This window comes from Phocoena sinus, chromosome 3, assembly GCF_008692025.1.
Source record: "Phocoena sinus isolate mPhoSin1 chromosome 3, mPhoSin1.pri, whole genome shotgun sequence".
Taxonomy (NCBI): domain Eukaryota; kingdom Metazoa; phylum Chordata; class Mammalia; order Artiodactyla; family Phocoenidae; genus Phocoena; species Phocoena sinus.
In genome coordinates, this window is record NC_045765.1 from 82,854,892 (window position 1) to 82,868,094 (window position 13,203).

Here is a 13,203-nt window from a genome sequence, read left to right on the forward strand (position 1 = left end):
GTTTACACAGACACATTCACTCACTCACTCACTCACAAACACCTGCCTAGGAGAACATAGTCCTGAAGGGGAAAAAATACCTTGAAGGTATATATTAACAGATCTGGAACCTGAACCTTGTGCCAGTGCAAATGAACATGATACATTGGTAACCCATAGCAACCTAATTCTTCAAAGTAACAGTTTATGTCAGAAAATAGCACCAGTCTAATAATTACAATTCTGAAGACAAATGAAACTACGGCTCGTGAATGTCACTTACTGATCATAACATCACAACAAGATATGTATTTTTTGTGATGGTAAAATAACAAATTACTATAACACAAGGTGGTACAGGGGTTTCTGCTTGTATTATATTCTATCTTCTAATCCAAGGTTAATGATAAAAGCTAAAGCAGCATATCTGGTAACATTTACAGCTTCAATTTAATGAAAGATGATTACACTACAAGAAAAATTAATCTCCACCTCTCCCATCTTTTCCTCCAGAAAAATGTTATTTTCTACAAATGAAATAATCTTTTAGAAATCATAAAATAGTCCTAAAAGGGCATTTCATTAAGTTATGGTCACCATAAAAAGGATTTATTTAACTTGATATAAGGCAAAGCATGATGTTTCATTAGAAATCTCTGATCTTTTGAAGCTTTTAAAGCTTGTGAGCACAAAATTTCCTCTAATTTAATATTTCTAGAAACCTTTTTAATGTAATGTCTGAACAATAATGAAAATAAAAACACAGCGTTTTTAATAGCTTCAATGATGTTAAGAGAGAGATTTTAAACTGTACTGCTTATTATTTTCAGAATCTGGAGAGAACACAAATAGAGAAACTAAAGTTAAATACCAAACCAAGAACAAAACCAGAAGTCAGGCTGCACCTGGGCCTCCCAACTCAGTTTGTTTCAAAATCAACAATGATCACACAGTTTATGTAATTTGGGAAGTGTTGGTTGATTTTTGTCCTTGACTTTGTTTTCTGCTGAAGATTAAATTGGGTAAAAGTTACTTTATGGAGAGAAGAATCAAAGAGTAACTAAAAAAGGAGATTGAGAAATTTAAATATATTTTGTCAGGTTTGCATTACCTTAGGTTTTAAAAGAATGTTTCAAGTAAATGGAATTTGAAAGGTTTAATATGAACGGATACTCAGTAAAGACAATCTATAATAAAACTCATTTTCTGTTTCTTCACGCTTCTTGCTCAGAGATAATAAAATCTTTTGTGTGATTAACTGGTTTAGTAAACATAAAATTTCAGTATGTAATCTTAAAATATTAATAATCTCCCTCCCCCCAACCCCCATTGATCATGAATTTGGTACTAACAACAGGCTCTAGTCATTCATACTCATCCAAATAACCATATCCACTCAGTTTAAAGGAGGCAAAATTAGTCTATGCCTGAAAATAGTTTAATAAGTTAAGTTCAAGAATAGATATTTTTGTTATCTTAAGAAATTTAAAACCAAAGCCAATCTATAAAAGCTTGGAAGTTGGCTGAAGTATTCGTAGCACCTAAGATCAAAAGTCAGTTTATCTATGCATTTTGATCAATCACTCAGAAGCCTAGTTTACAAGAGGCCAAAGTTCAAAAGAGCTGTCAAGTATTTCTTAGTACAGACGCTTTAGCGCTGCATAACCAAACCCTTTTCAGGTACTATGAACACCTAGAGAGTCAAACACCCTGAAGATTTCACATCTCTGTCACAGGCCTGGGTTAGTGATTTAATTAAAACCCACTAAGACGGGATCCAGGCAACCTGCGCCCTCACGCAATAGTGTATGAAAGAAAAGGATAGATGGAAATGGGTCACAGAGGCTACCAAGAAAAGGCTCTATCTCCATAACTGGGCTTTTCTTCTTTTTTTTCCCAGGAGCTCAGATACAAACATGGGAGGCTATATAGTTTGGAAGAAAGTCTTTCAGGTGATCTAATATCTCCATTTTTCACAAACTGTAGTCTTGTTGGGGAAAAAAAATGCTCTGGGCTTGAGACAGCAAAAAGAAAGATGGATCTGCCACTTTGAATAGTTACATATGCTGGTTTCAGGTTCAGTCCAAGCAAGTACAGTAAAACTCATCTGAACAGCACTTTAAGTTAACTTCACATTATATCCAACTTATTTATCTGTCATTTCCCACAAACTTCTGAAGCTTTCTGCTTCCAAGCTGCAAAAATCTACCGTCAGCAAAAAAGGCTTGAGCTCAAGTTTATTCCACTCACTGAGACATCCAGAGGCAATCTGAGGTCTGCATATTTATTTTTTATTAGTATTTTTGTTATGCTAATACTCTAAGTACTCTGTTCAAAACAACCTCTATTCCTTAACTGACTAATCAGAGCCAGCACTGCCACCTTGGAGAGCTGGGGCTCGGTGAATTCTCCGTGGCCCCTGCTCCTGCTAAAGGGCTGTTCGTCAGCCACTGGGCATTTCTGACTGCTCAGTAGTAGGGGACAGGAGGGGAGGGGAAGAGGAGAAAAGACAAGCATTTAGTTCTGATGAGTGTGTGTTTATTGGAATAAGTAAACGGGCCAAATCAGAGCCTATTAATTTCCAAATTGGCCATTGAAGCATGACGGCAAGCTAGGCTACAGCCACAGAAGCAGAAGAGGGCCGTCTAATTTACTGAAACCACCCTTTGATATGAAACCCAGATCCCATGGCCAACAGAAGAAAACTCAGAAGTTGCATTGATGGACGGATGCAATTAAACAGAAGCAAAAGCAATTAAGCAAATACACCTGTTGAGAAGCTGGAATTTTTCTGATGAGTTGTTTCAGCAACTCTGAGACACAGCCTATCCCTAAATATCACTGATGAAAAGCAATAGTAAACCAAGCCTGATGATGGAGATCTGTGCCAAACGGTGCCGTGTTAGATTCAAGGAAGAACTTCTCCATTAAAACACAATAGTTTTAGCAAACTTAAAAAGTAGATAAGCACATCTCCTGTGTGATCATGCTATTTTCTACCCATAAAATGAAACCTTTGGTGAAACATAGGTGAAGATGGAGTTTTAGGGCTCTCAGAAACAGTAAACAATGGCTTATGCAAGAGTACAAAGAGAGAGCCAAAAATAGTGTTCCTGACCTAAAAGGTTTTGGGAAACTAAATAAAAGATTATTTCAAAGCTACAAACTTTCTTGTAGGTAGCAAAGTGATTTCAGATAATTGCAAAAGACACATAGTTAGTGTCTAATATGACTTTACCATCTTCTAGAAGACCTTTTACTTCTTAATTCAACATACAAATCACAGGTAATCCTGAAAACATATCACATTACCACCTAAGAAGTCACATGAGAAAGTCTGTCCACACCTGAAATTCTACCAAAAGGCAAACATCGTTGAGATTTGAAGTTTAAGAAAGTTAACTAAAAACAAAATCAAATTTAGACACTGAAACTTGAAAACTGAACTTAGTTGTCCAAGAAATTCCCTGAACATAGCAGCCTTTGCTTCCCCACAATACCTAAAAAGTAAACAGTGCCTGCCCATTCATTTTATCACTGGTTTTGAAATGCTTTACTGTCTACCTGCCTAAAGATTCTGGGAAAGAATATTTTTTAAAAATATTAAATATTAAAAAAAATTAAAAGAATATTTTTAATATTTATAAATATTAGGATATAAAAGAATATCCTTTTCTAATTTTTCATCTTAGCTAACAGCAACAAAACATTTAAAGTGGCATTTTTATGAGGTCTTTTCTAAGAGAGTTGATATAATGGTAAATGGCCTGGTTATCAGGATTAAACTTGTGGTTGGAAGAGTACTCCATTCTAAAAACAGCGAGTTCAAAATCAACCAACAAAACTGTACAATTCTGAGATTGTTTGGGAACCACAGCTCCACCCAAATCCTATGGAAGGACCAGTGCCACAGTCCACAGTTCAGTTTCTAATGAGATCAAAGGCCTATATCTTATCACTTGATTAACAAAGAAGCTGCTTCAATACTGTCCTAAAAGCAATAAAAACTGCCTGATTTTATGCTCTACAAGCTAAAGAGTCATAAACAAGCAGAACAAGCAGAGGAAAGTTAAATTCTAGTAGTACACTATGACAATACATTCTATATTTAAGGCAGGCCATGTGTGTGTGTGTGTGTGTGTGTGTGTGTGTGTGTGTGTGTGTGACAGAGGTAGTCAGTGATCCATTAATTGAAAGCCACATTTAATATAATTTCCATTTTATAAAATAAAATCACTATACTGTTTTTAGATCGGAGAAATGAGCACATGACTTAAGACAAATACTGCAATAGGAAAGAGAAGATATACAGAAGAAAAGAACAAGTATATGTAAGGCGTTAAATGTTTTACCATTTTTAATTATCAAAGGGTAAATACATTTTAAATCATATGATAAGTCTGATGTCAAGGTTAGACAGATGATTGTCATCTCTGAAAACTAACTGCTAATTTATTAAAGCCAACAAAAGAAAAGCAAGAATTCAAGAATCAGTATACATTTGTTTCACATCTGCGTTTCTGTTTTCTTACCATGTATGTTGTACAGTCGAACTCTGTGGGTAACATGTTCAAAAAAGCAAGTCACGTCCGAAAAAAACCTTCCATGTTGCACTATGACAAAGGGTGGTGTTGTGTAAACATAAGGCTGAGGAGGAAATCACATTTTTAAGAAAAGTATTTTGGCTTTTAGTTTTTCCAAGGAATGTTTATTATAGTTTCCAAACTGGCAAATGTATATCACCTGATATTTGTAATTTTAAGTGAAAAACAAACCTTACGAGGTATCAGAATATGTGCGTGCTACAAAAATTGAATATAAGGTTTTGCATTAGACAAAAACTGCTGAAAATAGAAAATAAAAATTTTACAACCTGATTGGCCTAGATGATCTACAAACATTTCTCCCAGATATAAAAATTTCTAATTAAAATCTTTCTATATTGTCCATATGTTATTTATTAGAATGAGCACTCGTTCTATAGCAGTGACATTTTCTCAGGCAAACATTTATTATAACCATGGCTCCCTAATGTTCAGGGGTTGGGAAGGTGGCTAGGATGACCACAGGGAGTCATCTTAAGCAAACAGGAAGCAGGAATCAGAAACATAGTTTAATCACAGTCAGGTTTACTACTCTAACACTGCCCTTTTACTCACAAGAACTAGCTGAATATAAAGCCAACTTCCAAACTCGGAAAAACTATGGCAACCACTGGTTTAGTTTTCATTATTTAGAATCTAGATTAAAGATACTATGGGAATAAAACACATAGCTTATATGACACAGAAACAAAATTTAAAGGATTTATGAAGAAGTTTATTTTCTTAAGTATTACACACCTTAGAAACCTCAACAATAGCATAAAAAGCTAGGCTTGCAATGTAGCACAAGATTTTCAGAACTGTGTAATTCTCTTCCAAATTTACCTCTTTGGCTAGAGAAAAATATTCTGAAATTAACATAATGCTTTATAGTTAACAAAGTTCTTGTACCTAATTACCATATAGCTAGAAAGTAATGGAGGAGAATGAAACCTAGGACGGTGATGTCCGGGCCTTTTTCTGATAAACTCAGCTGTCTCTTTCCCTGATGTTCTTTTATTTCTTCTTTGTAAACATATGATGATTCTCTTTATCCTTCTATCTAATATTAGAGCTATTTAAAGATAAAATCATTTAAAATAAATTAGTAATTATAATTGTCCATGTATAATATTCTATAGCATAGCTACTTTTTTTTTTAAAAGAAAATGTCAGTCAAAACAAAATGCCTGTCTAATGACAAAAGCTGTTAAGTGAGAAAACACTGATGTAGCTTATACTTAGGATCCACTGCCTATCCTGAAATGCCTACTATGAGCTGTAGCTTACCTTTAATTCCTCAATGATTTAAAAAAACAGAAACAATGACAAATAACTAGAATCCTGAGTGTGGCCTACACAATCTCTTAAAATCTATATTTGATTTTGGTTAGCAAGCTTTTCTAGAACAAAAGTAACTTTTTCAGGAGACAGGACCCTAGGCAACAAAATACGGAGAATATTTAATTTATCTTAAAGTGGAGAAAGCCTGTGTAAGTGTAAAAGCAAAGGAAGAAACTCTAAAGAAAAAAATACAAAATTGACTACACAAAAATTAAAAACTACTACATAACAGAAAAATAAAAGAATTAACAAACTAAATGACACAGTGAGAGCATAAATAGGATATAGGATTGCAATAAATAGGAAAAAGGATTAATTTTACCATATATAAAGAATACTTACAGATCCACAAGTCATATCGAAAGAAAAATGGTCAAAGAACTTAAATGGGAAACTCATAAAAGAAATATGAAAGATAAAGACATAAAAAAGTTCAACCTCACTAATAATCAGAAAAATCTTAACAGTAAAATATTTTTCACTCATTATTATAGGTAAAGCATTTAATATGGCTAATTATCAGAGTTTAGAATAGCATAATAGAGAGCTACTCTCAAAAAAACACTGGTGGGAGTGAATATGTATGCCATCTTTCTAGAGGGAAGATAAGTAGTATGTACATGTCAAAAGCCTTAAAAGGCTTCATCCACTGACACAAAATGACTCTTCTGGAAAGTTATCCTCTGGAAATAATTAGCACTGTACAAAAAGAATGCTACAGAGAAAGCTTATCACAATGTTACAGTAGTAAAGTATTGGGAGAAAATGTACATATGCAACAATAGGAAATTCTTTTTTTTCCCACATATATACACACACACACACTTTTTTTGTGTGAGAACACTTAAGTTCTACCCTCTTAGCAAATTTCAATAATACAGTGCTATCAACTAGTTACCATATTATACATCAGACCCTCAGACCTGATTCATCTTATAGCTAAAAGTTTTAAAACACAAAAGTGTATATTAAAACTGTGTTTTCAAAGAACATATCAGATTGTGAGCATTGTCACAATGAAAAATAAAATATGTTCATGTAGGAAGGCAAAAACTTAAAAATGAGGGAAAAAAGATATGCAGGGAATAAAAGACAGTAAAAATATATCAAAATGTTGGCAGGGGTTTTCATGGTCTTGTGGAATAGTTGGCAGATTTTATTGTTTTCTTAGTTTTCTGCATTAAATGTGCTAAGATTTGCATATACTACCTTTACAGTCAAGGGTAGGAAAACACTTTTTTGTTTGTTTTTTAAAGTGCTAAAATTTAAGGAGAAAAATGGCTCAGTGGTCAATATATTTTTCTCATATGGCTAGGAATTTTGTGTCTATATATATGTTATGCCACATATGTACACAACAACACAGCAGCACCCTAATCTTAAATCAAATCTAGCTTCTTTCCATAGAAAGCATTTGTCCACTGTAGCATCCTAACTGAATTTCAACTCTGAGAAATTATTTGTTTATCTAACATTCAACTAGAAACTGCTAAGTGTCAATAATGATATATATAATGGAGCCAACTCATTTATTCCTAATAGATAACAAAATATTGAGATGCATTTATTTTGCTCCTCATTATTCTTTCAATAAGTGCTTATTCACTGCTCAGCTCACCAACACTTACCTTGGCTTCCCCATCTGGTAAGAAGAGGTAGGCACCACTTTTGTCCTTTTTACTCGTGGTTCCATACCATGAAAACTGCACTTTTACTTCATGACTTTTACCATCTCCTTTATTTATCATTTCCTAAGGATAAAAAAAAAAAAATTAAGGTAACTCACAATTAAGACATTAACAAGTTTTATATAGTTACACGTATATATCAATTTCAAAAAAAAAATTACCTGGCAATAGATTCAAAAATGATAACATTCATCCTCTAATATTCACAATTCTTAGATAAACACTCAAAATTTTATACTTAACCTTAGGATTTAAAATCTTTGCCATAGGAACAAAAAGAACACATTTCACCAAGGAAGAAAGAGATACACAAATTAAGAGATTAGACCAGTACTTCTCAAACTTTCTGTAGTAAAGGAGTGGATTTATTTTTATTTCCAATATGCATGGAACAATATTTTTGTAAAGTACAATGAAAGTGAATTACTAGAAAAATTAAAGTGATATGCCAAATATACACTCAAATTTTTTATTATTAGATTCAATAGGCATACTTTTACTCAGCCAAATTACTTTAAAGTTTCCATAAACATTTCTAAACAGCCACAGCTTCCATACTTATCTTGTGGACAAATAACAAACAGTTCACTGAGAGCACCCCCCACAGACCACACTTATAAGAGCAAGTGGTCACTGTGGACCACAAGGAGAAGGTACATATAGCTCATCTATCCTTTCTCCCAGAGAATCTGTGTCCACTTTTCCCACTTTGCAGAAGTAATCTGCATATATTATAATAAAAGTGACAAGACTTCTATAAACTATTCAGAACATACCTCCATAAGCCCAGAGTGACCAAACCGCAGCTTAATAAAGGAGTTCTCTAGAGTTATATCTTCTTGAGCACTTTTTATATTATTCATGTTGAAAATTCCTTTATTTGCTATATGACCATTATATAGGGCATATTCAGCTAAATGTGGATTTGAACTTGCTGTTTCCAAAATCTTATATACTTTCAGTCCCAATGGTGGCATCTGTGCTAGAAAAGAGATCTTTACAAGATAAAGGAGAGAATTTATTAAAGAGAAATGTATCTACTGAAAGGAAACCATATATACTTCTAGTAAAAAGGAGAAACTACCATATTTAAAAAAGAGAATATAGTAATATTCCATAAATATATTTTGATAACTTATGGGTAGAGTATCCACAACTCTGTTTATCCAGGGAAACTAATAACTTCAAGTGGGTAAGACTATCAAAGACATTACTGCTTTCATCCAATATATGAAATTATGTGACCATCCTCAATTGTCCTATGGTGCTCATAATGGATGCTCAGACAGGGAAATTCTCCATGAAGGTAAGGGTTTATTGTGAACAATGATTTTTCCTAATTATTAGGAATATTTTAATAATACTATAATATTTCAGTACATTAAAAATAAAAATGGTAAGTGTAACAATATAAATATTAAGCACATTAGTTCAGTCAACACCAGCCATCAAATGCCTGGGGTCCAGCAGACACTGAACAAGGCATGGAGGATGCACCCACCATGAGACATGACTCCTGCCTTCCAGGAGCTACTGTTCCATTCTCTAAATGGGGTGTTTCCTGTAAAATCTGACCAAAATTGGTGTTATACTTTCCTTTCTATCTAAAGGATTATGAATTTATAAGAGCAGCCAGCAATGGCTTTTAATTTTCTTTTAGAGTTCCTAGCTTATGTCTGTGTCTTTAGGGTTTGGAGTACAATTTAAATTGTACTCCAAACTATAAAATTTAGATCTTTCCAGTGATATGGGGGTTCAGTTTAATATTGCTTATTTTAAGACATTTTCTCCCCAAAATGTCTATTATTTGAATCCAGATTTTTTCCATAATTATCTCAGAAATGAAGCATCTTACTTATTTTAGGAAGTCTTTCTTTCACGGTATATTAATGTCACCTTTGCAGTGAAAAGTTGAAAGTATCCCAAGTTATTTAGAAGGATGGTATTTATCTCCATTTCAATATTTATAACTGTCATTAAATTAAGTTAAACAAAAAATTCAAACTTTTATGAGAAATGATTACTTCATGACTTCAGGAACAAGTTACAATAGATATACAAAGATATACAATATACATACTAATAACATTCTAAAAATAACATACAACACACATACTAACAAAGATATTAATATTTTGGAAAACACAGGATCTATTTTCCTTTAGTGTCATTTAACTCACCAGTTAAATCCTCTGGCATTTACAACTTTAACCACTTTACATACACCAACTTGACAGCTCTCAGAGATATATATTAATACACATATAAACTATAGACTGGCTAGGCTTTTTTCATGTTGCCTCTCTAAGTTCTATAGAGAGCACATACCTCATAGGCTGTCTGTGAAACAGTATTTGCTGTATCCCACACTGCACTCATTTGAATTTCCACGGGCTTTCCTGAAGGAGAGGATACTTGCGCTGTCGGGGAGCTCACACAGACTGAGACTACTGAGTTTCGGTCTTGTTCTGAAGGATTGTAGACCACAAGATACCTGCAAAAACAGTCGCTTTACTATTGGGGTCTCAAGGTATTTGAACTTTTCCACATTATTTGTGAGATTTCAGGTCACAGACAGTCATAAAGCCAACACAAGGAGAAGAATTATAAGAAAGAGTCTGGTAAAACTTTTGGAGAACAGGCAATTTCATCACAACAAATACCACACAGTACAAAGAGTAATGTAATAATGACTCAGACTTTCTAAGAATAAATGTTATACAAATGAAAGACATTAATACAACTATAATTAAGTTATTTCTATGTCCCAGAAAATGACTTATATACATATGGTTTTATTGGTCTTTCTAAAATAACCAGCCCTATACCACTAATATCCTGATCCCTGCCTAACTCACTGAACAAGAAAATACATAAATTGTCTGTTTGCATTTTAGTCACAACTAATTTCAATTAAAATTCATTTAGCTCATTCATTTTAGATCACTAAAACACAGTGAAATGTACGGCTATACATGCAGAATCACATAATACACATATATATTTTATATACAGGGGCCCTTATTATCCAAGAGAGTTGGTTCTAGAGGAAAGGTCATTTGAAGTGAATCTACTTAAAACAGGATGAAATTTTATAACAAATAGTGGTAAAATAATTGATTGGAACTTGGCTAGAAAAGGGAAATAACGACTATTAAAATAAGTTTAGGCAATATTTGCAACTAAGTATAATTCTTAGAATGAAGTAGGGTTTTTGGCAAAATTTTTCCAACAATATTTTATATTAGTACATTATGACATCCTTCACATAACATTTCATTTTTACAGGATGGTTTTAAACATAACTATATTTATAAAAAATATTCAAGGACTTAATCATTTTTCTAAAAGTTCTCTCTCAATTCTTTGGTATTTAAATAATTGTCAGTTGAATCCCCTAACATCCTTGGTTTTCTCAGTAGCATAACTCTGCTGGATCCTCACTGCTTCATGGCTTTGCCTGTGAGTTAAAACGTTCTAGATCATCATGTCACAGACTTCATGAATTATGCACTCTTTGTAACATTTATGATTTTACTTTATAAACAATTTGCATCATATTATCTTCAAATAAAATAAGCAGTATCAAAGAGGATATTTGACTAATAATATAACTGATTCAATAGTGAATATTTTCATGACCTGAAATATTTTGCTTTCCTACATAATTTTGTAACTTCAGGAACACAGAAATGAATAGTCAGTCAACCACTTCTCCCTCTTACCCATAGTGATATCAGACTTGGTCCAAACAAGCTAGCATTGTTTATTTAGTGCATTAGAAAGCCTAGCAGCGCTCTTTTATCTTATGTGTGTCCTGTATATTTCAACTGCATTGCAAATGGTTTGTCAGGAAATAAAATTAATACAGTGGCCAAAACTAAAGTGAAGGATAACAGAAAAGCACAAAGGAAAAGAAAGAGGAGGTAGCGTAAAACCTATAAAATGTTTGACTTATAAGTTGTTTATCAGCTGAAGCACTTTTGATTGAGACAGTACTGTGAGATACCAAAGGTAACAATATATGACAATAAGAACGTCTCTGGCTCCTATTAGGCTTGTAGTATATACATCAGTATCACAAGATCTAACTTACACCATTTACGTTCATTGAGATTCCACATGTATACGAGAAAAGAGCAGCTGAAGCATGCAGGCAAAAACATATCTACAAAGGGCACTGAAGCCTCAAAGTGCTAGGCAAAACCCCATTTTTATCCACAGAAGCAATTCTCAAGGCGAGTGAGAATACTGTCCCCTTGAGAGGTGTGCTTAACAGACTTACCTGAAGGAATCAACCTATTTGCACCCTCCCACTGCCCTCCACCAGAGCTCACGTTTTGCCTAATTGTTCTCCTATCACAAACACACCTGGAGAATCACAAATGCCAGGGTTCATTGTTATCAACTACACTATATTATATTCCTCAGGTACACTGGAGAAGAAAAGCAGTTGAGGATCACTCATGTCCAGCACGAAAGATGTTCAAACCAGCATCCCAGAAATGAGTGACTTACTACTGAACCCCATGTGCCCAGAGGCTTAGAGCCAGTATGTGAAGAACTCTAGGACATGTAGGCTGAAGACTTAGGCCAGTCCCTTAATTCTGCAGAAGTCATGAGGCAGACCTAGGTACAGAACCCAGAATTCCCACTTCAAGTTCTCTGATGCTCTACTACCCAGAGCTGGCTATAAAGGCTCTGATAATAAAATATAATGTGTCCAAGCAATAAATTAGGTAGCAAGCATCCAAAACACTGATTCTTCCCAGCGAGGAAGAAAATGACTCAAATTTAAAGCAAATAATAATTTCAACCATACATTTCGTTTTGTACAATATTAAATAGCTTTTTATAATAAGCTGTGAACTAGGTTCTGTTTTGTTTCATTTTCATAGCTAATTAGTATTTGACCATAATGATGTTTCTACTGTACTGAATGATTATGTAATTATCATGCCAGGAATCTATTCAAAAACTAAATGCGTAGAGTATATAATGAGTATAAAGCTGCACTAAGAAAATAATTTTTTAACATAATTAGAGATTCACAGCATGTTCAAGTGCATCACAGCACACATTTATCTGATACACAAACCTCTACGTACATTTCAAGTAGAGTACATTGAAAGCATTATCATACATGAATTATATTTCCTTGGGAAATAAGTACAGCATCACAAATTAACTAAATTTTCACTGTCATTATCATGTTTAGTAGTCAAACATTTGTTACACTGCCAATATCTCCAAACACGAATCCTTTTAAGTCAATCAATTGTGAACGGAACCAGGAGGTTTCATATCATAATATCATACTTATTTATTAAAAATTAATATTATTTCATCCACACTAACAGATGAAAAGAGTAAAATATCGCTGAAAAACGGGGCTAGTTAATTTCTATTTTATCTTGGAAGTAACTATATAGGAAGCTCAGAAATATTTTTTCTCAATTTCCCCTATATTTGCATTAGTTTCTTATCTATCATCTGTCACCAAGTCACATGCAGCCTCCTAGCTCGCATTATGACATGAAGCCCCTGCAACTTGCCTACAGGCAATTATCTCAATTTTCTATATACAATGAACAACCTTCACCTCATGA

General features: G+C 33.6%; 1 protein-coding gene across 1 annotated transcript in view; it reads right to left on the bottom strand.

Moving 5' to 3' along the window:
- MAN2A1 (mannosidase alpha class 2A member 1) overlaps window positions 1-13,203 on the bottom strand; it is a 164,121-nt gene that overhangs the window by 36,174 nt on the left and 114,744 nt on the right. Inside the window, exons 13-16 of the mRNA XM_032627990.1 lie at window positions 9,923-10,088; window positions 8,371-8,589; window positions 7,535-7,657; window positions 4,512-4,626 (exon numbers count right to left, since the gene is read on the bottom strand). Of these exons, the coding sequence (XP_032483881.1) occupies window positions 4,512-4,626; window positions 7,535-7,657; window positions 8,371-8,589; window positions 9,923-10,088 (623 nt within the window). The remainder of the gene's footprint in view (window positions 1-4,511; window positions 4,627-7,534; window positions 7,658-8,370; window positions 8,590-9,922; window positions 10,089-13,203) is intronic.